The sequence below is a fragment of the Ciona robusta genome, chromosome 5 (assembly GCF_009617815.1).
Source record: "Ciona robusta chromosome 5, ASM961781v2".
In the NCBI taxonomy this organism is placed as follows: domain Eukaryota; kingdom Metazoa; phylum Chordata; class Ascidiacea; order Phlebobranchia; family Cionidae; genus Ciona; species Ciona robusta.
In genome coordinates this window covers 2038785-2066138 of record NC_143239.1, presented here as the reverse complement: position 1 = coordinate 2066138, position 27354 = coordinate 2038785, and the positions used below count along the sequence as shown (strand labels likewise).

General features: G+C 34.9%; 2 protein-coding genes across 5 annotated transcripts; one reads left to right on the top strand and one right to left on the bottom strand.

Annotated features, from left to right (window-relative positions):
• The first annotated feature begins 617 nt into the window (after positions 1-617).
• On the top strand, positions 618-14117 carry LOC149735470 (poly [ADP-ribose] polymerase tankyrase-1-like). Its single transcript, XM_089878347.1, has 21 exons — positions 618-824; positions 1172-1378; positions 1999-2181; positions 2475-2636; positions 3203-3307; positions 3659-3843; positions 4327-4510; positions 4876-5073; positions 5137-5241; positions 5613-5735; positions 6143-6376; positions 7159-7359; positions 8862-9020; positions 9623-9871; positions 10403-10604; positions 11060-11303; positions 11617-11764; positions 12154-12292; positions 12771-12953; positions 13270-13397; positions 13863-14117. The coding sequence occupies exons 1-21, from the start codon at positions 696-698 to the stop codon at positions 13932-13934; spliced, it is 3540 nt and encodes a 1179-aa protein (XP_089734473.1). The 5' UTR covers positions 618-695; the 3' UTR covers positions 13935-14117.
• LOC149735469 (uncharacterized) lies at positions 14072-26315 on the bottom strand. 4 transcript variants are annotated; one of them, XM_089878341.1, is made up of 20 exons: positions 26074-26308; positions 24236-24361; positions 23561-23660; positions 23151-23279; positions 21271-21376; positions 21046-21198; positions 20149-20275; positions 19244-19776; positions 18413-19180; positions 17787-18078; positions 17406-17502; positions 17115-17334; positions 16716-16813; positions 16571-16658; positions 16068-16217; positions 15740-15922; positions 15232-15462; positions 14781-14873; positions 14600-14640; positions 14072-14291 (listed from the first exon to the last, which is right to left on the bottom strand). In XM_089878341.1, exons 1-20 carry the CDS (start codon positions 26225-26227, stop codon positions 14264-14266), a joined length of 3717 nt encoding a protein of 1238 aa, XP_089734467.1. In that variant the 5' UTR covers positions 26228-26308; the 3' UTR covers positions 14072-14263. The 4 variants fall into 4 exon arrangements, with proteins under 4 accessions (XP_089734467.1, XP_089734468.1, XP_089734470.1 ...); XM_089878342.1 differs by lacking the exon at positions 14600-14640 and having other exon boundaries at positions 26074-26315; XM_089878344.1 differs by lacking the exons at positions 23151-23279; positions 23561-23660; positions 24236-24361; positions 26074-26308 and adding an exon at positions 22318-23048.
• Positions 26316-27354: the final 1039 nt, after the last annotated feature.

The following is a 27354-nucleotide window of genomic DNA, read 5'->3' as shown; positions in this document are numbered from 1 at the left end:
GTGTTTTTCGGTGTGTGTTAGTTGAGTACTCTTTGTATACCTTAAGGGGTAAGAATTAACTCAATTCGTATTTTAAAATTCTAATTACTTTTAACATTCGTTTTTTTTCAGTTTGATTAATAGGGACTATACAAAGAAGGCGGAAAATTTTTTCCGCTAGAGGCGGTAATTATTTAAATTAAAAAATACGGAAAAACGAACAAAACAACACCACAAATTCTTAATAAGTGTAAAACAAATTAATTAAATAATAAAAATACCTTTCTAAATACATAAAACACTAGTAAGAACATATTTCCCACATTAGGTCGGTTATATACGCTCTCTCGTTGTGTTTATAGTCGTCGAGTCTGTGGTGTAGCGGTTTGCGTGCGGTCGTAAACTCTCTTTGTTTCATTTTTACCGGGTTCGAGTCCCGCACAGTGGAATATTTTTTTCAAGTTTTTTTGTTTGACGAGTTAGGGGTTAGTGTTAGGGGTTAGGGGTTAGGGGTTTATATCTTATGTGTATAAACCGTGAAACTAACTGCTCCCCATAAAATTGAGAAACGAATTTTTCATCGCCTCCTAGCGGAAAAATTTTTCCGTCTTCTCTGTATAGCTCCATGTGATTAATATAGTTAATTGTTTTTTCAGTTTGCTAAATATAAATAATAGTTTGATTTATGTCTCTGTGTTAGTCTTTGTATAAGTGAAATGTCTGGTCGTCGGAATACCGTATCAGGCGCTGCATATTCGCTTCCAACAAGATCAGATCGAGCGACCAATTCACATTCAACAGCAAGAGATTTATTTGATGCTTGTCGAAATGGAGATTTAAATAAAGTAATTTTAAATAATAAATTTGTACTACGATTTTATGTTTTACTTTATGTACTTGCAAAGGTTATATGACAATACCTACACGGATAAATTTTTAATTTATTTAAAATTATAAATATATAGTTGTTTTTGTAAAGTCAGCACAAATTTTGTTGTGTAGCAAATTTGTAATATGATTTTATATGTTTTATATGTAAAAAAAATAATATGGCTATTGCAACACAAATGCATTTTAACTTTTTTAAATTGCACTTTTGCAAGATTAAAAAAAATGGAAAAATCTGCCCAAATCCGCACAAAAAATCTAAACATTTTCAGTTGTGGAAGTTTACACCATTCTACTTTCACAGGTAAAAAAATTGGTCACCACACAAAACGTAAACGCACGAGATTTAGAGGGTCGAAAATCAACCCCGCTTCATTTCGCTGCTGGATTTGGTCGGAAAGATGTTGTGGAACATCTATTGCAATGTGGAGCTAATGTTCATGCACAGGATGATGGGGGTTTGATACCACTGCATAATGCATGTTCGTTTGGGCATGCAGAAGTAGTACAGGTACCTAATAATGTGATATAGACGTGAAGAATAGAATAATTTCTGTTTAGTATTTTTAATGATTTTGGGATTTTAAATAAATTGTATTTTGTGTTTTTGTTTAATTTCTTAATAAATTTGTGTGTAACTTAAGTTTCATGTTCTAGTCCTTAGTGTAGATTTAGCACTTAAAATGATAATTACTGTTAAGTATTTATAATCGTAATTCTTTGTATGGTTCTCTATCATTTTTATGACCAGTAACTCATTGTAATGACGCAGCCCAAGAGCTAATTTTATTGCTAGAGTAATAAACAGTTTATTTAGTATTGTTTGCCTCCCTGCCACATTGGTAATTTAAGTATTATATTTAAGTTGTGGTAAGCCTTTATATAATAGCACAAACATTGTGGTTGTAGATACCTACCCAAAAATTTTCTGCATTGCAATAATTAATAAACATTGCAACCAATAAGGTAGAATTGTTTCCTAAAAGTAGGTGTCCCACTATACCTAAATTCCTTCATTTTTTTAAATAGTTTGTCAACTATGACCGTTTGTTTTTTTTATTGGTTAGGTCCTTGTCAAGGACCTGGAATTTAGGCCACCTACGCCCATGGTTACATTTGTTTATGTTTTAGTTGCTTTTAACTCGTGGTGCTGATCCAAATTCAAGAGATAATTGGAATTACACCCCACTTCATGAAGCAGCTATTAAAGGGAAGCTAGATGTGTGTGTGGTTCTCCTGCAAAGTGGTGGGGATCCACATATTAAAAATGCAGACAATAAGACAGCTTTGGATTTAGCTGAACCATCTGCAAAGGTTTGTAAATAGATTTTAAATCTAAAACAGCAAAATCATTATAATTTTAAATGTAAAGAAAAATTAACCTCATTTGGTATTGTTTATATTAAGTAGTAATGGTGCTAGAATGAGACGTAACCATAAATCATGCTACATGATGTTAGTAGTGATGAAATAATTCAAGACACGTAATATTGTGTGTAACTGTAAGTCTGTAACTTAAGAAAACAAACAAATAACAAGTAATAACGATACTGAGCCACACCATACCACACTACTGTGTTCAACTTTTGAATTATTCCTAAATACAGGTTGTATTGTCTGGTGAGTTCAAAAAGGATGAATTACTTGAAGCAGCAAGGGGAGGTAATGAAGAACAACTAATGGACCTTTTGACGCCACTAAATGTCAATTGTCATGCCAGCGACGGACGTAAATCGACACCACTCCATTTGGCGGCTGGTTATAATCGGGTTCGTTTACAATAAACAATATCTCATAATGTTTGGAGTAATGGGCCAACTCTGTGGCATGAATCCCAAGGCCTTGGCAGTACCTATCTGTAGCATTTTACCCATACAAAACGAATGGCATGTTTTACCAGTCATTTATTTAGACTACGGATGCACATTACAGAATTTCGAATCCATAAGATTCGAATCCTTTTGTATTTGAATCTAATTACAGGATTTGGTATTCTGTTTAATGACGTCATCACACATCATCTCATAAACTATATTAACAATTTTTTAATAATTTTGAAAAAAAAATGTTTGTGTTTGTGGGACTTTCGATAGCCTGCTATACGTTTCATGACTCAAAAACTACCCAATAGTACAATTTTTGATCATTTTACAGCTTATGATCCAACAAGGCTGCTATGAAAGAGTCAATAAACTGACTTATGCGGGTAAAATTATTTTTCCCTTTAAATATAAAAGGTTCAAAATAAAGTATTCTAGGATATCCTAGAATACCTAATTATTCTGTAATGTGCATCCCTAATTGAGACTAACAATATTTACCTTCTATATTACAGGTCCGTATTGTCAACCTTCTTTTAAAACAAGGTGCAGATGTCCATGCAAAAGACAAAGGGGGTCTTGTACCTTTGCATAATGCTTGTTCATATGGACATTTTGAGGTTTGTGCCATTTACAAATACATTATACATATGTCACTCTTTCAAACAACATAATTGGGATCAATTTAAAACTCTCAAAAGATTAAATAGCAGATTGCTACACAGTGTAAACAAAGGGCCAACACTGGCCTACATCCTAGTCCCCTGACATTTATCACCAAAAAAAAACTATATAAAGGTGGCTGTACACAGTATCCGGAATTCGTCCGTTTTGTCTGTTTTGTCCAGATTTTGCTGCCACATGCGGAATTGGACATGGGTTTGCATACGACTTCGCAAGCGAATTCGCATGCCGGATACTGTGTACAGCCACCTTAACAATCATAAAATCATCAAAATATCATTCTACAGGTCACAGAGTTGTTAATAAAACACGGGGCGAATGTGAATGCAATGGACCTGTGGCAATTCACACCATTACATGAAGCAGCATCCAAGAACCGCGTGGAAGTTTGTTCTTTATTATTAGCTCATGGTGGTGACCCAACCACAGTCAACTGTCATTCAAAAACAGCTGTAGATGTTGCACCAAACAGGTGGCTTCTTCATGTATTTAGTTCAATGTTTACGAGCATTTAATATAAATATATATTTAATATATGTCATGTGAATGTTTTATTGTTTAGTTATTTATGTATCGTTTTACAACTTTCTTTTTCTCTTTTAAGTAATTACAGTTTATTGTAATGAAATTCCTTATTAAATTTAGGCCCATATTCTATTATGCATGAAATGCCATGGAACGTGGGATTTAGGCTCGGTTTGGCCCATAAAATGCCATCGAAGGTCTATGCCCTATACTTAAAGGTTCCTCATACCATTCGGTACTTTTATAGGGATAATTTAGACCTCAGACAAGTTGAATTTAATCACTTGAGCTGTAATTCCATTTACTTATAATTCTATCAATAATAAAAATTCTGATGAATTTTTAACTTAGTTATTAAACATCATGTTTAACACCAATGACACAAGTTATGTGTGAGTAATTCTCGGTGAATAATGAATTATTCCACCAGGCAACTTCAAGAGAAGCTTGTATATGAATTCAAGGGTCATTCGTTGCTTGATGCAGCTCGTCAAGCAGACTTAACTCGGGTGAAGAAGCACTTGACGTCTGATTCAATATTATTCTGCCACCCTCATACACATGACTCACCACTACACTGCGCTGTTGGATCGCCATACCCCAAGCGACGACAAGTAATTTATTTTTATTTTCTTGTTTATGTTTTTCTTTGCACTTTTAAATTAAATTGAAGTGATGGTGAAAAAGAATTGTTATCATCTACAACAAAATTAAAATCAATTCCCAAACACAAGCGATGACAAATAATTTATTTTTTATATCAATGTTATTTTTTTTTGAAAATAAAATCGTCATTATTTAGGGCAACATTTTTTGTTATCATTTATATTATTGCTGCAGAAATCAGTCGCAAACCTTAACAATTGGTAAGTTCCAAGTGTGGTATCACCATGTTGTATAGCCTAGACCCAAAGTGCCACAATATAAGACCTCAACCATTCCATAAGTCTTACTATTAATCTACTACCTACTCCAACAGGTCACTGAGTTACTCATACGTAAAGGTGCGAGTCTCAATGACAAAAACAAAGAATTCCTTGCCCCCCTTCATATTGCTGCGGACAAAGCTCACATCGATGTCTTGGAAGTTTTGCTTAAAAATGGAGCAAAAGTCAACATTCTTGATTGCCTCGGCCAAACTGCTTTGCATAGAGCTGCACAGTTAGGCTTGTCACAGGTTTGAATATTGATTTTTAACTGTAGTGTGTGCATTCCTATGTAACATATGGTTCATGCTCAGGTCTGTATTGTTCTGCTTAACCATGGTGTTGATCCAACTATAATGTCACTGCAAGGATTTACAGCAGCGCAAATGGCAACTGAAACCATCCAACAGTTATTACAGGTATGTTAACGCATGCATAACTTTAAAAACAATTTATATATAGTAGGGTAGGGGAAAATGGGACACTTAAACATTATATTTCCTCGTCCTATTTGGTAGTAAACAAAGAATATTCAAAGAATTATAAAATCGTATTCTTACGACTCCATAGATCATTGTTAATTATTTAAAACACGATCAGGATATTTGGGTCTTATGTGCTAAAGGTGTCCCATCTTCCCCCATATTACTCTCTATCTATAAATATTTATAGAGAGAATTATGTCAATTTTTTAATTTTAATTTATAACCTTTAAACTAATACTGTTAGGTTTTAAACCAATTGAAATGCATTTAACTTTATAGTCATAATAATAAACCCATTTATTCAGGATGCGTTGTCATCTAAAGCAGCTGCCGTTAGTTCAAGCAGCTCAGAGTCCAAACCAACAAACACAGTGACTTCAGTTCCAAACCAAACTAATGGAACTCCAGCTACTGATGTGGAAATTCAAGTGAGATGTTGTTATTATTGTTTTGCATTGGGACATTGGGTGACAGATGTAGCTTTTTATTGATTTTTAACAAAATCTGGGGGACATTTCTAAAATGCAGTTACACTACTTGTTAATATGCAGAAATTTATTGATTAATGTGGTGAATTCCCATGTTTGTCTCCGCTTGTTTGTATAGACAACAAACAATGTGGTAAAAGCACAAACAATGTAGTAAAAGCTATTTTATAATAAAACTAGAGTGCTTTAATGTATAATGCCACCCCTGTCCCAAATGTTAATTGTTTGGATTTCATATAAAATTTCTTCTTAGTCATAGTTTGATATTATAGCACTTTGTATACTGCATATACAGAATACTCTAATTATAGTTATTTTTGGTGAATATATTTTTAACTGTGTTATAGTTATTGGATGCTGCAAAAGCAGGAGATTTGGAGGTTGTAAAAAAATTGTGCTCTGTCCACAATGTCAACTGTCGCGACATGGAAGGGAGACTTTCAACTCCAATCCACTTTGCAGCCGGTTATAACAGGGTTGCTGTGGTTGAGTATTTACTTCAACATGGTGCAGATGTACATGCTAAGGATAAAGGGGGTTTGGTGCCATTGCATAATGCTTGTTCATATGGGCATTATGAGGTAAGCAACATTCGAAATTCACAGTGACATTTTTGGAAATCTAATGATTTAGCATAAATTGGCTAAAATTCGGGGTGGCATTTAGAAAAGCAATGATTTAGCATTGATTGTTTAACATTCATGGTGGAATTTTTGAAAATCCAATGATTCAGCATTGATTGGTAAGCTAAGGCTGTGGCACTTCAATGTCCTTTCAGTACATTAGCACATTACTTAGCCAAACATTAAAAGTGCATTTACTTGCCGCAGAAATTTCAGGTGCATTTAGTAGCTGGGTAAAGATCATGAATTATTTAACACTGACAGCTTAAGTGACGATCTACCTATCTAGATATTCAAATCTTGAATTATATTTTCTTACAAGCTGTTTTAATGGAGAATTCTAAATTCCTGCACTTGAATGAATAATTAATAAGACATAAGCCTAATATATTTTATAAAAAAAACATTAAAAAAGCCCCTCTTATATAAAGGTGATAGTTTTATTATATATACCAACTTTTTGCCTGTCATTTGACGAGATTTTTAGGGTAATAATACCAATATAGTAATGATGAAATATTGCTGTATGGCAGACAATATGTTGGTATATTTTAATGAACCTTTTAATACACCAGTTAATATATTAAACTATTCCTACCAAAATCCTAGACCCATGGCATGCCTTACTACAGTTCCTCAGACTCCTCACCCACATAGAATAGAATAGAACCTTTTATATTCGACCAATTTATGTATTAAACCATGCATAGTAGCAAGAATAGCAGAGTATTTTATATTAGGTGACGGAATTGCTTGTAAAACATGGAGCATCTGTTAATGTTGCTGATCTATGGAAGTTTACTCCATTACATGAAGCAGCAGCAAAGGGAAAATATGAAATTTGTAAATTACTTCTGAAACATGGTGCTGATCCACATAAGAAGAACAGAGATGGCAACACTCCACTTGATCTTGTTAAAGAAGGGGATTTGGACATACAGGTATATATATTTAATAATTATGTTATATATAATTATATTATATACAAATTTATGATGTTATATATTAATGTTACAGCCAAATAAATGTTATTTATATTTGTATGTCCAATCCAAATAATATGACAGATTAGCATCTGTACCCCAAACCCCCAAAATCACACTTTTTCAGATCATATTTTTGATATAAAAACAGCCTAAATGTGAGAGTTTTCTAAGAAACATTTTTTTAAAGGTATATTTTTTGAACTTTTCTCATTTTAACCATATTTCAGCTTGTGTGGCAAGGCAAAATGTAGAACAATATGGACTATTATTTTAAGTAAACAAAAATATTAAGTGTTTTTATTGGTTATTCAAGACTGACCATTGTTGCAATATGTAATATGTAATATATAATATGACTGTATGTAATAAATCTATCATGAATGTTTAATAAATACAATATAAGTAGTTACCTTTTACAGCCAACACTGTATATGTGGCTACTTTCCTTAACTCAGTATGTGGTAAAAATCAATAAGTTAATCATATTATTATAATGAAGTTTCGTGGCCCAATTTTATTAGTCATGGAAATGAAATAATTGTTTCACATCAAAAGTGATTGATTTGCCTTTGTATAAAAACTTTTATAGCAAATTTAATATAGCTATTATAAATGTAATGTTTTGTTTAGTTTTCAATGTCTTATTTACTTAGTAGAGTAGTTTCCTATCAGTTAAACAATATGCAATAATATGACAAACCAATTATTTTTAACCATTAGTAAATATTGTGGTATTTATTGGAAATTTTACGATTCTAATAATAATATAAGAGTTTGCTCTGTCAACTCTTGAAACTCACCATAATGGATTAAAAAGACAAAGTAAATTACCTTAAGTAGATGTTAAAGGTTGTGGGCCTTTACCACTCACTTTAAGGTTCCTGTATTATTTCCGTACCGTGTTTTTAGGTGAATTCCAAGAAGTGCTGTGTACTGTGTTATGTTGCATTTATTGTATTATTAGAATCCACTAGATCAATACAATAACAGCTTTTTAAAAGTATTTCCCGTATGCTTATTTGTGTTGCAATTCGCCAACAGTGGTCATGCAATTTATTGCATTTGTGTTTTATTATTAAGCAAAATACCACCTGTGCTAAACCAAAGTGTCCCCGGTGCGATGCTCGGCAGCGGTACTAAAACTGATGGGCATATGTGTCCTTGGGCAAGACACTTAACAGACATTGCTCCAACCCAGCAATCACTAATGGGTTTTCCAAATTGTAAGCCATATCAAATAAAAATCATACACAAAGTTGAAAAGTATGGTAACTTGTAAGCACACGAGGATAAAAAATGGTCCCAGTATTACGCGTCTGACTACGATGCTCGCAAGAAGGGCTTTTTGGGTGTTGGGGTAATGGGCCAAATCTGGCCTAAATCCCAGGTCCTTGATAACACCTCACCCATAAAGAATAAAAAAAGAATAAAACCGTTTACCTATTTTGCTCTCCCAGGATTTACTAAGAGGAGATGTTGCCCTCCTGGATGCAGCAAAGAAAGGATGTCTTGCTCGTGTTCAAAAACTTTGCACCCCCAGTAACATTAACTGTCGAGATCAACAAGGTAGAAATTCAACTCCACTACATCTTGCTGCAGGTTACAATAATGCTGAGGTAAGCTTTAATATAGTATGTTCTAAAGTTCATATATTTTTTATTTCCCTCTGATAACTTCAATTTTTGTACAGCACTGATAGGTGTAATACTAATAGCTGCTCTCATTAATACAGTAAGCTGACTTTTACACTAAAAAAATGTAGATTAGAGTACCAAACCATACAATTTTGAGTGAAATGGCCATTTAACTATTCATCTGGTTGATTTTACTAATATTTCACTTGTTACTGTCATTTGTTAATTGAAGCTTTACTACCAAATGGAGCTAAATAAAATTTTAAACCACTAAATAATAGCTTTCACAGTATTTTCATGGCTCTGTTTTTTGTTATAATTTCTGTTTAAAAATAATACATGTTGTAAGTTGTACAAAGATAAATAAAAAACAAATATCATAATTTAAAATTAGCTATGATACCTTACACGAATCTGGCTATTATTATGATTATCTGTTTTTATTAAAAAAATGACCAATAATGCAAGTAATTAGCCAAATAAAAATATATCTCTTTCATACACCATTGGACTTGTTTTTACCAGTGTTTTTAGTAGTACTTGTTAATAATTGTTAATTGCTATTAACTTGTACTATGACACAGGTTGCAGAATATTTGATAGAGCACGGTGCTGATGTGAATGCACAGGACAAAGGTGGACTGATACCACTACATAATGCTTCGTCATATGGTCATGTAGAAATAGCAGCATTGCTTATTAAGAGCAATGCATCGGTGAATGCAACAGATAGATGGGCATTCACTCCTTTACATGAAGCTGCACAGAAAGGACGAACACAACTTTGTACTTTGTTATTAGCTCATGGTGCAGACCCTACAATGAAAAATCAGGTGCATTTTTTTCAAAAAAGTTTCATTCATTTGTAATTTAATGTAAATTTTGACCTTAAGTTTTGTTTATAGGTTTAATAATTTATGTAATTAAATTAACTGAATTTAGCTTTGATTCCAAATATGTGTTTCGTGCAGTGTAGGATCTTACCCTGGTAGAATGGAATATTTTATAAAATATATAGACAGTGCTATAATTTTATACCGTACCACAATAACTGTTGTATTCCATATGGGTGAAGACCTACAGCAAGGCACACCAGAGAGCCTGTGATTTGGATCAGAGTTGACCCATCATCCTGAAAACCTAGAAATCACATTAGATATAATAATACCCCCATTGCATGCACATTGCGCACCCTGTACACCAACATAAGGGCCTATGCTATAAATAAATGCCCCAAAAAACCACAGTAATTAAACGAATACAATAATACACATGGCATGCATGAAGGCCTTGTATACCCATCTTAGCAGCATAAGTACATACATTATGATATAAAACAAACTAACGGCAACCATCACCCACAGGAAGGGCAAACTCCGCTTGACCTTGCAACTCAGGAAGATGTTCGCTGCCTCCTCATCGACGCAGCTCCACAAACTGCAACAGTTTCATCAACATCTAAACAAGCCACTCAGTCATCCAGTAATAACAATGCTGTTGATGATGAAGATGGTGAAGCAACTGCTGCATCTCATTCCATTGCTTTAGATCCCAATGCCTCAACAGGTGAACTATGTTTTATTTATGCTCAGCAGTAATTGCATATTCTGGTGTCTGGTGCTGTTTAACTTGCTACCAGGCCTAATATAGTAGTTTATAAGCTTAAAACCGATCGAAATGTGGGTAATAAAAGTTATATCAATTTGGCCAAAAATCATTTTTTAATTAAAAAAAACGCCAGTAATGATTTGATATTAAAAAGTTCCTAAATAACACACGAATTGTAACTATTCCAAAAGTAAATTAAATATGCTGTACAACAATAAAAGTTATTATGTAGTATAAATTTATATGAAATAGAAATATATATATATATATTGTTTTTTTTAAAGTTTTCGACTGTTACTCAACAATAAACATTAACGGGTATACATTTATATGAAATACAAAACTAATTTTTAAGTTTTGTACTAGTTTATTTGGACCTTAAAAAACTTTTTTTTTAAATTTTGTTTACACAGGAGAAGTTGCCGTACTGCAGTTACTTGACCGATTATCGTTATGTCAATATCATGAGATGTTTGATAAAGAAAAGATCACGCCTGATGTATTAGCTGATATGGGACATACTGAACTTAAGGATATTGGAATAACAGCATTCGGACACCGACATAAGATAATTAAAGCTGCGGAACGTCTGGCACTTGCTGCTGCTGATGGGGCAGTGGATCCAATGTCAGATATAAACTCAATTGCATTTTCAAGGTGAATTTTTGATGTTGTACTCTTCAACAATGAGAATTTTACTTACCTTCCAAAATTAAAGCTGTAAGCTTTTTAGTGGTAAATATGACCCAATTAGAATTAGTTACATATAGTTTCTCAACCAGGGTCAATTTTTATTTTGTCCACGTTTTTGTTATGTTTAACTCGGAATAATGCATGACTTACTAGACAATTCTAGCAGTTCCCTATGTAACATATGTTATGTTACAGTAAGCCTCATAATTTAAATAAAATAGTTTAAGTTTTATGTAAAAAAAATTGTAAAAAATATGATTTTTTTCTTATCTAACAGACCAACGCAACAAGGTTCTATTATAATTGACCTTAAACCTGAAGACAAAGAATTCCAGTCGGTATCTGAAGAGATGCAAACCACTATACGTGAGCATAAGGATGGTGGGGTGGCAGGTGGTGTATACAAGTCATACAATATTATTAAGGTTAGTATTTCATACGCCTATATTATTTATTAATAAATATATTTAATTTTTGATATTTTTTTACGTATATAATAGTTTAGAGAAAGATACTTTTAGCACATAGTATCCCATATTTCCTTTTTAACAAATAAAACAAACTACTTCAAGAGTTATGAAGATACAGTTATATAATAGTGTGTATACTGAATGTTATTGATTTATTACCAAATGAAAAGATAAAAAAGGGAATTAAAACATGAACTATCTTACCCCACCCTACTATTCAATTCAAATACTGCTCTTACTATGAAAATCTGGTTTTTATTTTTAATTAAACTATTTACCAAAATACAAACCTTTATGTTTTGTGTTCTGGTTATGTTCTGTTTTAATTATGATGTCATAAACAGGTTCAAAAAGTACAAAATAAGCGACTTCGTGAGCGTTGGAACCATAGGAGGGTTGAAGTTGGTGAGGAAAATCATAATCATAGCAATGATCGGATGCTTTTTCATGGATCATCATTTATTAATGCTATTGTTCAGAAAGGTAGCTATATAGGATAAATATGTTGATTGTTGTTGTACTTGGATAAATAGATGGCATTTGTTTTTTTCCTCGCGTGGTGGCAATTCCACAGTGGTTGTTACATGTGTGTCCTATTTTATAGAACTGCTACCTGTTAACAAGTTACTACATGCGTAACTTTTTATTTTTTCATGTATACTGATAATTTGCCTATCCCACAAGTGACCATTAGTTTAAAGCTATTATCACTCAGGGTCTCGAGTTTTTAAATTTATAGTATTGCTTGAAGATATGCAATGAGAGTTTAATCGAAAGTTCACTTAAAAGTTTACATATCTTTCCTTAATAATAATATTATTATTCAGGGTATTTTATTTCTAATGCAAAGGACATTATATATAAAGTTTACTAACCAGGATTATATGCATTACATATTAAAGAAAAAAAAAATTACCTAATTAAAAGTCACTCACAATTAATTTACTAATTTTTTCCACAGGTTTTGACGAGCGCCATGCTTACATAGGTGGTATGTTTGGTGCTGGGATTTATTTTGCGGAAAATTCTTCCAAAAGCAACCAGTATGTGTATGGTATCAATGGTGGTACTGGCTGCCCCATGCATAAGGATAGGTCGTGTTATATTTGTCACAGGCAGATGATCTTCTGTCGTGTCACTTTAGGTAATTAAAAGTTTGGTAGAATTTAAGTTAAAAACGTTATTTATATTTTTTGCAAGGTGTTTTTGAATTTATAAAATTATATATTATTAGCTAAAATCTATACTTTTTATAAGTAATTTAAAAGTTTGGTAAAATTATTAAAAATACTTTGTTAAACATATATATATATATATAAGTAGTTGGGATATATAAAATCTTATATCTATAACTATATTCTGTTTTTCTATTTCTATTGGGTATACACAGAAAGTACGTTGTTAAATTCAACTTTATTACATACATTTCAGGTTAAAAATTGATAATTTTAATTTCACAGGAAAGTCATTCTTACAATTCAGCGCAATGAAAATGGCGCATGCACCCCCTGGTCACCACTCTGTGATTGGCCGACCAAGTGTTGGTGGTTTGTCCCATGCAGAGTATGTTATATATAGAGGAGAACAAGTAGGTTCAATCAATTGTTGGTAACACTTGTGCTGATTGCTCAGTGGTAGAGTACATGTCTTGGTATGGTAGTTGGTTTGAAGTGTTGTCTGTTGTTAACACCTAGTTTGTTTGCATAATGAATCACATTCTTGTAACTGAAAGTTCAGGAGTCCAAAGTCTGGGTCCGCATATTTGTGCTTGGGTAAGTCGGTAAGACACTAAACGGAAATTGAGCATCCACACATAAAAGCCTTGACACACAAATAAATTTTTGGTAAAAATTTGACACGGTGTGTATGACAACACCATGCATAGTGTGCGAAAGATAGTATTGATTCGCAAAGTTGTACCACCACATGAAAATACAGTGTTCTATGCTATTGTATGGTTGAGGTCCCTGAGGACCTTGGATTTAGGCCAGACTTGTTCCATTACCCCAATTCTGTTCTAAAATACAGTGTTATAATTTTATATTATTTTCAGGCATATCCGGAGTATTTGATCACTTACCAAATCGTCAAACCACCTGATGAAACTTCAACTAGTCAAGCCTGATTTCATGTGTTGTTTTTTGCCAAATTGGTTCTTTCAAGTTTTCTTATTTCAATGTAGAAATAAATGTGTGTGGTGTGCCTGACACCTAGTTCTTGGTATTTTAGGAACTAGAAGTTCATTTAACTGGATTAGGCTGGTGGTGTTCGCATGTTCATTTTTATTACATTGATTAAAAAAAAACAACTTTGTCAATATTATGTTGGAGCAAGAGTAAAATATGTAAAAGAACAATACGGTTAAAAATAAAGGAAAGATAAAAGCATAAAAAGCAGATGGAAGATTGGAAGCAGCGATTGAATCCACAACCAACAATATTCGTCATCATAGTTTTATGATTTCGTTTTTCGATGAACTGGACTGAAAAATAAAGCGGTTGTTATAGCAAAGGGAATACATAAAAAGTACCGTGTATAGTAAAAATGTACATTAGGCCTTATTTAAGAAATTAACAGCGGTTTAATAGAAGCTTTTTAAATTGTAATTTAATATGGTTTTGCTTATTAGTGTTTTTGTTAATAATATGCAGCCTTTATTAAGGTACATCAGAACAGAAGAAACATGTTTAGTTTTGTAACATACTGCAGATTTCTCAGAGTTTTAGGTCGTATTGAAATTTAATTAAGGTGCGCATGCTGCAGGCCATGAGTTATGTTTAGGTTGATTACCTTGACTTCTGTTTTGCCCCGTCAACCCTTGGTCTTGAACGCTGTGTGAGGATGAAGCAAAAGTTGTTAGTGTGATGATGTTAATATCATGCGTACATGTTAAAGTATGAAAAATACCACAGTGAGGAAATGTTTTTTGACAATTCATTCATGCAAAGATAATGTTGGAGTATATTCTTACCGAGTTGGGTTTAAAGTTGAGTTGAGCGTACAGGAGAATTGCAATTTCCCGATGACCAGCATCCATTGCTATGTTCATTGCTGTGCTGCCATCCTGTATGAAGGGCTCAAGTTAAACAAAGGTTTTTCTTTCAGCAAAATACCAAAAAGCATTGGTACAGTGAGTGGACAGACAAATCATAAGATTAATGTTTACATTGTCTGACACCAAGGCACAATTGTTACATCAAAACCAAATATTGGATTTGGACGTAGTTTTGTTTCACCAAAGAAAAATAAATAAATATTATTCAATTCAAGTCCTATCTTTAGCTTGTCATGTCATGTATTTTAAAGGTTGGATTCACCGCTCTGACATTCAGCAAACAAATTGTAAAAAACATACATATTCATCTTTGTAAATCAAACAAAGGTAAGCCAATGTCAATACATAATATTTAAATAAAACTTACAGAATCTTTTGCTGCAGCATCACACATAGGATGATTGAGTAACAGTTTGACTATCTCAATTTGCCCATGCTCAACTGCGCACATTAATGGAGTAGAACCATCATTATCTCGTGCATTAACTTCTGCCTCACAATCAATTAGAAGTTTTGTGGTCTTGTATCGCCCATGACTCACTGCCAACATGAGAGCAGTCTGTCCAGCTTCTTTTGCGTGAGTGTTTATGTTTGATTTCTAAAAATTAAGTTAACCCTTTAGCATATATTATACAAGGTAGTTAAACCAGTGTATTTGTAACAGCTGGACTTCAGCCACAAACCACAAAACACTTTTCCGGATCCAAAACTATTTTAAGCCTCCAGGAACGTCATATGAGTAGCAGTAACAATTTAACCCTTGGGTACAATAAATTTAAGTAGTAGAAGTCTATTCCTGAGTATACAGTTACATGTAATTTAGGCAATGCAAAGTTAGCAAATCTTTTTTAGAAATGCAAAGGTAAATTAAATACCTCAAAAAGTTGTTTAAAAATTTTCATGTCTGCCTCGCTTTCTACATGACATAAAGAACCCAGCATTGCAGCCGTGTAACCGGCATGGTTCAGTTTATTTACGTCCAATTCCTCTATCCTGAGCAGTGTTTCAACTATCCTCATATTATTATGGGATATCGCATAATGTAGAACGGTGTTGCCCTGTAATTAATTAATCTTTTAAAACACGATTACATGCCTTACTTTATTGACATTGTTTAATTAAGTAAGCTTAATACATAACCATCAAGTAAACAACACTTTACTATTAATGCCAGCAACTTAACAGCTTATTTGCTTTACTTACACTGTTATCTGTCATGTTGACGACCTTGCGCAGAACAGGCAGTGAGGTATCCGCAAGATCAGTAACAAAATCATCCAAGGTTTTTACATTGGAATTAGGTTGGGCTGCAACGCGAAACCATTCTTGTTGTACGGTGCTGGTGGCATTTTCCTAAATTGGTACAAAATCAAACTACAGTTACAAAAGTAAAATAAATGTTTGGTGCCATTGGTGATTGGTAAGCCTGCCTCTAGTTTAGAGGGTATTGATTTGAGACTTGATGCTGTTACTATTGTGGGAATTTTTGTCTTTTTTGTCTTTGGCAGGACACTTAACAGCATTACTTTAACTCAATGAACCACTAATAATAGACTAAAAACACTGATAAACTAAAAGACAAAACATTCAAAAAAATCACACATAAGATTACCTATATGGTAACTCAAAAGCACCCACAAGGTATTTGTAACGCAAAACATTCGTTCACAAATACATTATAACCTAAATATTATACCATTACTTACCAATTGAGAGTGGTTAACTGATTTTGGAACACGCATATGCATCTCAAGAATGTCACAAGCATCTAATACTTCACTTGTAAACTGATACCTTCATAAAAAAAAAACATATAAATACAGTTGCAACAATTTAAAGTCATAAACTTACTTTTTATTTTCGTCTTGAAACACTTCATCTTCTGCCCCGTCTCCAACAATCCTTTCTTCAATTACGGAAGTTTCAACAGTTTTAGCCATCGCAGCAACCTGAGAAAATAAATATCTTCATATAATTGTAACCAGTTAAAATTTGCAGATGTAGAAAGTTTGAATTAGATTCTTTGGTTTAGCAGCTACTCTTTTTACTGGTGCTTTTTCTCTCACCTTTTATTTATATGTTTTATCGACTGTCGCTGTTTATTTCCCTATTTTTAATGTTTAAATGATATAATCTTCATAACCATTTTTGAAAAATTAAACATAAATTCTGTTACGTTACGTTAATATTAGCATACATTTTGATTTCCAACACATGTAGTATTGTTCGAATGTGTCTAATGCCACTCACCAAACTAATTTCTTCCTTTTTAGAATCTTCTTTATGTTGATCCACAACTTCTTTACCAACATCACAAACCATGTTTTTCATGTCTTCCTCTTTTACTTTAACATTATTTTCCTCCTCAATCTCCCTCATCAACTCTTTAAGTTCTTCCTTGGTTTCATCTGCACTTGTAGATTGCTCCTCTTCCTCGTCAGATGAAGAATAGTCCTCCTCACTGGAGGAGCTTAGAATAAGGATCAAGTTAGAAGTTAGATGAAAAAATGAATATCATTCATCATTATCATGAGTACTTACTCATCACTTTTCACTCCTTCAGCAAATCTTAAAAACTTCTTCTCAGCAACAGGGGTGTCAGGCGTCTTTAAAATTGACTTCAAGTCTGCAGGGTCAACTAAAAATACATAGGATAAACATTAGTAAAGTGTATGACCTAAGGATACTAGATTCAAGGCTCGGTGCTGTCACCATTGTGGGAGACCCTAACAGGGTATTCAAATTAAGAACCACATAAAAATATCCAACAAACAATCACTTCAAATTTTATATACTTTAGCAACTTGTAATAGGCAAAGGAAGAATAAGAAGAGGTAAGAAATAGTTTACACTTTACAGGGTTGTCTTGTCGTGCCAGGATAAAAAAGTTGTATTTACTCATTCATGTTAAATGTTATATACCTATAGATGGTTCATGTAATGGGATGTAACCGTCTTCTTCATCATCTTCTTCCTCACTTGATTCATCTGTCTCAGGGGTGGATTGCATGTAATGGAAAGAAGCTGAAATTGCTGCAGATGTTTGTTCTTTTAACTTTTCTTCAACAACCAAATTGTCTTTTTGTGCAAATGCAGGATTTATGAAACGTGAAACTTTCTTTTCTTCCGTTTTTTCCTCTTTGTTAATAACATCATTAAATCCTTCGTAGTTCTCAGCGAGCAAACTTTGTTGTTCTTCCAGGAGAGACTGGACCTGTTGAATAAAATTACAACCTTTAAATAAGTATGATATCATAGCCTTTATCATCAGTATCCAGAATAACAGAAAAGCAGTAATTTGCCCTCGCGTGCCGGGGAAATAGCAGTCGTTATCCCCCTGTGCTCACATACAACTGACCATGAATGTAGCTTTGTGTTTTTTATGTCAGTCAGACTAACAATTTGGACAACCCGTTAGTAACCACTGGGTTTAAATAATGCCCAATGAGTGCCTTGCCTACAACAGTTGTAGCAATGAATCCGGTATGTGGGTATAATGCTCTAACCACACAGTGCGCCGTAGCGGCAAAATATAATACGTGTTTTACCTTATCAACATAATCGTCAATTTGTGTTGAATGTTTCTGTTTAACTAGATCGTCAGTCGATGTAGCTTCGTCAACTTTGTCAGTGAGATATTGCGTAGAAACGTTTTGCGTAGTGACGCACTGCGTGTTCGTTGTAGATGACGTCACAATCGGGATTATGTCGTCACAATCCGTCGACGAGTTGTACGTAACTACGTCTGCGGTTTGCTGAACTGCGTCAGTGCTTGGTTTTCGAATATCAGCGATGGTACATGTTGTACGAGTAGCGACATGTGTATCAGTACACTGGTCGCATGTTTGGAGTTCAGTTCCCACCGCAACCGAAGCATTAGGTATGCAAACGCGTTCGTTTCCACAGGCCACGTCTTTTATATCATTATATACACACCATCTACCGTTGCCAGCATCGGTATTTGTTGCAAGAGTTCTTACTTCAACTGTAGGATGTGTCGGCAACTCGCAACTTATGGCCACGTCGCTGGTCGAGGTTGGTTGCGTGCCAATACATTGGTCAATCAATTTAGCACCAGCAGATACACCTATGTCCACGGTTTTCAAGAGTCCTTCACATGAAGTAGCGATGTCTGATCTAGTAACACGAGGAGTAGATGTACCGACTGTTGACGACTCGACATGGTTCCCAGAAGCAAAATCGTTCGTTAGAATTAGACCGACGGTTGATGTTAACTTGGTGTTTTGCAAAACTGACGCTTCTACGCCGATGTCTCTTTTTTCAACGGCACTCCCTCCGCATGACTTATCCACCATCTGCAAACAGTTAGTTTAACATAAGAATAAAACTTAACAGACTCTAAAGTTCACTTTACTTACAGCATTGAAGGCGTGTTCTCCAGTGCCAATGGTTCGAGTGAGCGGAGATATAGTTTGAGTAGCAGATGTATTTAATTCGTTCTTTGTTTGTGAGTAAGAGTTAATAGTCTCAATAGAATTCGTCTCTGAACCGCAATCCTTATATTCCTTTGGTGGTGGGGGAAAAACACCGAATTCGGCGTCGATTAAACAAGGCTCGACCAGCCCCGAGAAATCAACGGTTTCCGGTGGCGACGTTTGTCTTAAAATCTGACAATCAGACTCTACTTCGTGAGTGATTAAGTTTGACTTTGAGTAACACACGATGTCCTGGTAAGGCATTGAGTCTCCGACAGCGATCGATCTATATTTACGTTTCGGTGGCAGCGGTGGACCTCGTAAGTCGAGTTTTGTTTCAACAACTGAAGATCTGGGAAGTCCTGGAGATGTAGGGGGAGGACTTCTTGGAGAACTGATGGAGGACTGGGAAGATGAAGAAGAAAATCCGCTGGATGTTGAGAGCAAGGACTTCCGTGGGGACAGTTTATTGTGATCTATGGCGGAAAAGATTTATCCTTGAGATTCGTGAATCAACACTACAATCTTAAAACACGAAGAACAAATATTTATAAAAACACACCGGACAGGTGTATAGTACTGTGTTGTAAAATAGGATACGGTTAGCACCTAAGTCCCATATTTCAAGGTCATATTTTGAACAATTAACAACGCTTCTTGAGTCGCGGTGTAGGGGTTATATAATTCTGTAAATATTCTTTTACTACCAAATAGAACGAGAATGGAGACTAAATGTCCCATCTTACCCCACCTTAATTAAATATAAATCTAATTTTGTCCCGACATTTAGACGTCATATTAAGGTCGCCTTTGCCGGAGTTGGTTTGGATTTGGTTAAAATTGCTCACCTAAATCATCAAGCGGTGATTTTAATTGTTCAACCTTATTTTCAGCTTCTTTTAATTCGTCAAGAAGATGTTTCTTCTCTTGTTGTAAAACTGAGATCTTAACTTGCAGAACCGGAATCGTTTTAACCTGAATATAATGTAAATATGATTTTATTCGTAACATGTTTTAACAAATGTCGTTTTTAAACGACTGTCGTTCGTTCTGCCATTTCGTTTTAACCATTTTTATTATCGCTAACGTAATCGAAGAGACAAATAAAAGTTAGTATAGTAGGGTGGGCAGATGGGTCACCTTTAGTACACAACATTCAAATATCTTGGTCGTGTTTTAAACAATTAACAACGGTCTATAGGGGTCGTGCAGATACGGTTTTATATTTCTTTGATTTTTCTTTGTTTACTACTAAATGGGACGAGAAAATAGAATGAACAGGTGTCCCATCTCTCCCCACCCTACTATAATATTATTAATAACCAGGATCAAATTCAGTTTAATTTAGACAATGTTCCAATTCATTGATTAAACTTATCAATCATCACTAGGAGTTGCAATCTATCTTGATAAAAACATGCACCGTATAAACGTCTGCACGTCTTTATATGGATTTATCTGTTTCTAGCTAACAGGAACACACATAAAAATTAGTAAATTTATAAACACGATTCTAAAATAGTAATAAAACATCATTTTGACAGCTATTACCGTGCTATCAAATACAAAACAGAAAGCAGTCTCACAGCAGCACAAATCTATTACTACATTTTTAAATTATTAAAAAAACAGTAATTCGACATTAATTTACAAGGCTATCAATTTTTTTTTAACAAATTTCCAAATGAATTATAAAACAGTAAATCTGACAGCAATTTACAGTTAACTTAAATATATAAACATACCTGTTCTTCTAGATCACGTAAACGAGAAAGAGCTGTGGCCATTTGTTCCCTAACTACTTGTAAATGATGAGACGTTATCTGACCATTACCGCTTGCGATTGTGTTCGGTGTAAGACTTCCACTTGAATTTGCAGGGCTTCCGCTACCTCGACGCTGAAAGATATTTAGAGAGTTATAATTTGAAACTAAAATTTGTGGGGAGTTGTCCAACACAAAATCGCTTACCATGTTATGCAATGTTTGACTGGACACTCCGTTCCTCACTGCATAGTTGTGTGGTGGTAAGCCCGGTTCTTCGCCAAATGCCTTTGTCCGCTTTGATCGAAACGACCTGGACAAGATACACACCGTTACAAACCAAACATTCCACGCTCGACCGTGTAAATAAACGGAAATGATTTAAAACGATTATAATTTAGCATCGCAAACATTTCTTACCAGCAAGGCATTTTTAAGCATGTGATGCATGCGTTTTGCAAGGAACGGCAGAAATTACACAAAGTGTATTAAATCTATAAGCAAATGATTTGCGTTATATGCTTGCTAGTAAATATCTCTTGGATTCGCTACACACAATAGACTTTCACAACAGCTGAACTATTTTAAAAGCCTTGTTTTATTCCGACTTAATCTCAACCGATTTGAATAAACCTGACAATGGACCTTGGTTTTATAACCAGATATAACGTATCACTACAATCACAAGAATGACGCTTTTGACGATAATGTCACATATATAGTCTTCTAAGAAATTGTATACAGTAGGCAATTGTGTAAGTGCTACTGCGCTACGCTATCCTCTCCAGTTAACGGAAATTGTTGGGAGGTACATGTAATCTAATGTTAATATCCGAACAAACCGTTAGTACTCGTTTCTTTCGTATTCTCTGCAATGTCTAACGCTATATGCCTCATTGTTTTAATAGGACATATTTTAACCACCTTTAGTACTAAATGCGTAATGATGGTATCTAACAATGCAATAGGTACGCGCGGTCCATTTTGAATAACAATTGAATACAATCACTACGTTGACGTATTCTCGCTCGGCGGAGATATTTCTTTGTTTATACTTCGAATACCGTCCGGTTCTAAGCGGAGATTCGTTTCTATATTACACACCAGTCGTACAAGCATAGTAGACGGTGCAGCATATCTTAAGCTAGACCACTGAAACTAATGTCTTTTTTTACACAGACATGGCTCTAACGCAAAGTTAATGCAAAATGCGCGTTGCTAAGAAGCAAAGTCCGAGTAAGATAACGTCGTCACCTGTGGCAATGAAGAAGGGTCGATGACAGCTCACTCTTCGACGTGTAATTAAATCCAAGTAACCATCAACGGTAATTACAAATTATTACATCAACAATCGACCCTAATTACATGCAATGTTCTACAACAATTAAGCGACTTGCACTTTTTAAACTGCGTCGAAAAAGCTACCTTTGTCACTCTAACGAGCGAAAAAAGTTTTTAATTACCAAGAATACTACTTTGTAGTGAACAATTGTAATATGACGTGTACTATGTACGTGCGTACTGATTTACGCTAAATGACAGCTCACGCAAACTATAAAGTAGAATGAACTGATATATGATATCCGTTTGTTCCAGATTAAACATACGATGACCACTTATTAGACACTCGCTCCGAAACAAAACCGTCAACTTATACTTTAGAACGCTGGAGCTCATATACCATTACACGGCACATATACGTTTTGGGTGTGGACTCGAAATTACTGTCACATAGCGTTTATATTGTGTGTGGTCTAAAAAATTGATAACTTATGTTTTAATGTAATTAGTTATCAATTTGTCCAGCATACACGCTAAGCAATCTATATATAAATCCGATATACCAGTTCGAGTGGCTTTGTTAACGACCGATGGCCAAAGTGGCTTTCCGATACCTGTGTTTGCATAAGCGACAGATCAAACAGACCACACCACAGTGAAAACAAAGGCGACCAACTGAGGTACCGGCCGAATGTGGTTCTTTTCTATTTTATGACCGGTATAATATTTTCTTTATCTGCATCGTGTTTTATGCGATGATCAACGCTGGGCTGGAATAACAGACAGTACAAAGTAGATCGACTCACCGAAACGCCTCAAGCCGTCTTCTCGTTTCCATCAATGTTTTGTCAGCACGTACACCCTGCCTGTTCCCTTCACAAGTTCCCTCGCTAGCCAAAGAATCGAGGCTTTCATTAGAAGGGCCACCAGCTAACCTGTAACAATTAGAGGTGTAAAAAGCATACCGAAAACGTATATAGTCGTATACACAAAGAACTAAAGCAAAAATCATAACAAAAACGCAGGTATAAAAACATAACGAAAATGTATACAATACATAGCATACCGAAAAAAGCAAAACCTTGACCAAGGTGAAAACTTAAAAAAAACGTGTACAAAGTATAACGTAAACGAATACATTAGTTATGTTGCCATCAAAGGCCATATATATATGCACTTGATACTTTTGTGTTGACGGTAGTGTAAAACAATATACCTTGTGTTATAGTGTACTTGTTGCTGTCCGGATGCTTGTGAAGCGGTGCGTGACCGAGGACGACGAAATGATGACGTACGCTTGAACGACTGTCCTGACACTGAAAATGGAAATGTTTATCTTATGTACGTGACATTAAATCCATATATTATATAGTAGGGCAGAAGAAGATGGGACATCTTTTTCATTCTATGTCTTGTCCAATTTAGGGGTAAACAAAAGCACATTTAAAGAATTATAAAACCGTTACTCCACGACTCCCATACACAATTGTTAATTGTGTAAAACACGATCAGAATATTTGTTATGTGCTAAAGGTGTCCTGTCTTCCCCACCATATATTGTATATTATACATACATATACGCTTGTCCATAGTATCGGTAAATAATAAGACTGTAGGGTAAAATGGGATACCGTTAGCATCTAAATCCCACATTTCCTTATCGAGTTTTAAACAATTTCCTGCGGATGCGGTTATATAATTCTGTAAATATTCTTTGTTTACTACTTGATGGGACAACAAATAGGAATGAAAGCATGTCCTATCTTATACCCCACTGTACTATGACCCCTTTCCCATACTATCGGTATGGTATGAAGCCGCACAGTTACTACTAAATACATACACGCATTACGGTATTACTATAAGTTATACACAATATACAGTTACTCACTGAGTTCTTCGCAGTATTTGACAAAGTCTAAATTCAGATGAGTCCCGTAAGGTGTTCGTAAACCATAGCCCTCAGCCGTGACCTCAGGTCGTATTTCTTCTAAAGACTCGAGTCGGTTGGTTGATGCTGAAAAGCGAAGTTCAAAATTCCGAATGAACGATTTGCTTAAATTTCTAATTACTGTGTTTGCATTTAAAAAAACAAAACAGATAGTCCACGCCCGCAAGTACACTGCACCCTATAACTTGTCCTCACACAAACACACAGTAATGCTACAGAAACAAACAAATATAAAATTCAAAGTAAATTATTAAGCGTTGTAAAATTGTTAACTGGCGAGTGTTTCCTCCAATACGGAAACATAAGCAGGACAAAGTCGGTGCTTAAGTGGAAGTACGTTCGATATACGGATACAACGTTTCTGTACTCTATACTTTACATAACTCAGTTACGTCATTTTCCCTTTAAATCTGTAAAGGCACGTTACTGTCTAAATTTATGTGTAGTAGTGTGGGGTAAGATGGGATAACGTTAGCACCCAAATCTAATACTTCCTGATCGTGTTTTAAACTACTAACAACGCATTTTTTTTATCAACAAGGAAGCGGTTATTCAATTCTAAAAATATTCCTTGTTTACTATCAAATAGGGCGATATAAGAGGTAGAAAACATGTTCTATCTAACCCCGCACTACTAAAACTCAAGTTTAAGTTATGCATCTGAAATTGTTGCGGCTTTCTAGTTACAGTTTCAACGATTTCGTTACGACCCGTTGCACGAGCGGCACGCCAAACAAATATTTCATAAACAAGATTAACCGGTTATGAAATCTTGTTCAAAATAACTAAACTACTGTTATTGGACGTAAACTGTATTCATGATTTAACAGTTGTATTGTGGGTGGCAATGGGCGTATGGCTGTTGGCTGTAACAGCTAGATAATTAGTGGTCTAGTTTATTTATAGCCATTTTAAAAAGCTGTTTGGGATAATTCTTGGTTTGAATAAGGTTTGGTCAATACTGTTTTAAGTTAATAGATTTAAGTTGTAAATTTTTGAATGTGAGGTTGTGTTTAACTTTAGTTTATTTATGGCCATTTTGAACAACTGTTTTGGATAATTCTTAGTTTGAATAAGATTTTGTCAATGCTGCTCATAGATTTAAGTTGTAAATTTTTGAATGCGAGATTGTGTTAAGAGTGCGGATTGATTTGAGGCAAACAGCGAGTCTGCTCGTAGATAAAAAGGGAGTAACAAGCAAGCGAATGCTACGGTTTGACCGACATTTGTCGCATGGGAACCATATTGAACGTTGATTAAATCCTAATCTCATTCCGCTTCTCACGCTGTGTGTACTTTGGAAAAAAATAGCTTGAACAGAAGGCAATCTAAATGGTCGGACGCGTAATCAGCTTATTCCATGGTAGTTTGAACCAGTTTCACGCACCGAAAAACTCATTACCAATGATTGCTTCAATCAGATCGAATTTAATCGCTTGTTCGGGTCACGTGTCATAGAATGAAAGCGAAATTAACAGCATAGTACACGACCAAGACAGGATATCAGCACTTTAAAATATTACGATTTTATTTAATTATAGTAGGATGGGGGAAGTTGGGACACATTTTAATTTATATTTTCTCGTCCCAAGTGGTAGTAAACAAACGACATGCAAATAACTGTAAAACTATATGCTCCCATAGACCGTTGTTAACTGTTTAAAACACGATCAGGATATTCGGATGTTATGTGCCAAAGTTGTCCCATCATCTCCCACCCTACTATATTTCCACATTAAAGTGTGTTATTCACATAAACACGTATTTATAGGCCTTACCTTTATCCTGCATGTTTCGGTTGCTGTTGCTATTGTTGGTGTTGCTGTTCGTTTTCTCAGCATGGCTTGTTAATGTACAGTTTTCATGAAATATCGGAGTTTCAGGTTTTGTTCCTCCGTTTTTCCATAGTCCCTTTAATTTTCTGAACTCCATATTTTCAGAAACTACAGGTGACACTAAGACAACAGGTCACCTAAATTTTACAAAAAAAGCTATTATACGAAATTAGTACCGTTTTGTATCTACAATGATACTACTGTCCTTGTACCTAACTATATCGGTTGCTTTCCTACTAGAAAAGTGCATATATCCTGTCTACTCTCTCTGAATAACTTGCCAAAACATTGGTCGAAGCACGAGTGCCTTGACATGGCTATGAAGCAAGTGAGCTGTGACGGAAAAGTGTAAGAAGATGGCCACCTTATATGGCCTCCTGCTCGACAAAAACAGCTTTTTCGTGGTGAAACAGTAATCCAGAAAAACCGAAGTAAACCCGCGAGAGTTTTTTGCTCGTCAACATAGATAATGAGATGCGATAACCTTTCCAACAGGGCTGCGGTTTCGAGAAAACAAGTCTGTAACTATGATATTCGACTCTGTGTATCAAACCAACATAAGCTCGACTTTAACAAACAAATCACGAGGTTTATCTGTCATCTGAACAAAAAGAACGACAGTACAAGCAATACTTCATGATGTCTGGCAAGCGATCAAACGATATCCGCGGGCAGAAATTCAAGTCAACTGTCATTACAGACGATCATGTAACGTATAATTAACTACAGCCTTTCATTGTAATTACGAAAATTAGACGCAAGAAGACTTACTACGCTTCCAACTATTATCAAACTCTCAGCCAAATCTAGTTATGTATAAAGAAACATAGAAAAGCAGTAGAGTGCAGCGCTGCCATTTCGACGTACGATCGTCGGATAACAAACGCCTATTGTAAGTCTCTTGACTGTCTTGCTACGCCCAAATGGTTTACTTTGCCTTGTCGTGCAATCGAATCTCGGTTTTGGATGAAGCCACTGAAGTAAATTGTTCTTCCCACGTCTTGCAATTAAGATGCCACGTCTGAGTAAATCAACGATTCGCTCTCACAGTATTCCTTCACGCTACATTCTTTCTATTTGCTGTTCAACGTCGCGAAAAGACTGCGCCAACCGCAGTTCGATGTTGGTTTAAATTTTATTTATTTTGCGGTTACCCACACTTTCACGTAGCTCTGCCAAACTTATTCAAAAAGTATCTGGATTTTACTTTCGTTCATTTCAATG

Coding starts and splice junctions, on each gene's coding strand:
- LOC149735470 (XM_089878347.1), top strand. CDS start 696: ATGTCTGGTCGTCGGAATACCGTATCAGGCGCTGCATATTCGCTTCCA. Junction 2,182..2,474: donor TAGCTGAACCATCTGCAAAG/GTTTGTAAATAG, acceptor TCCTAAATACAG/GTTGTATTGTCTGGTGAGTT. Junction 3,844..4,326: donor GTAGATGTTGCACCAAACAG/GTGGCTTCTTCA, acceptor TTATTCCACCAG/GCAACTTCAAGAGAAGCTTG.
- LOC149735469 (XM_089878341.1), bottom strand. CDS start 26,227: ATGGAGTTCAGAAAATTAAAGGGACTATGGAAAAACGGAGGAACAAAA. Junction 23,280..23,560: donor CAAGTACACTATAACACAAG/GTATATTGTTTT, acceptor TAATTGTTACAG/GTTAGCTGGTGGCCCTTCTA. Junction 20,276..21,045: donor TACGTGATCTAGAAGAACAG/GTATGTTTATAT, acceptor CATTATATTCAG/GTTAAAACGATTCCGGTTCT.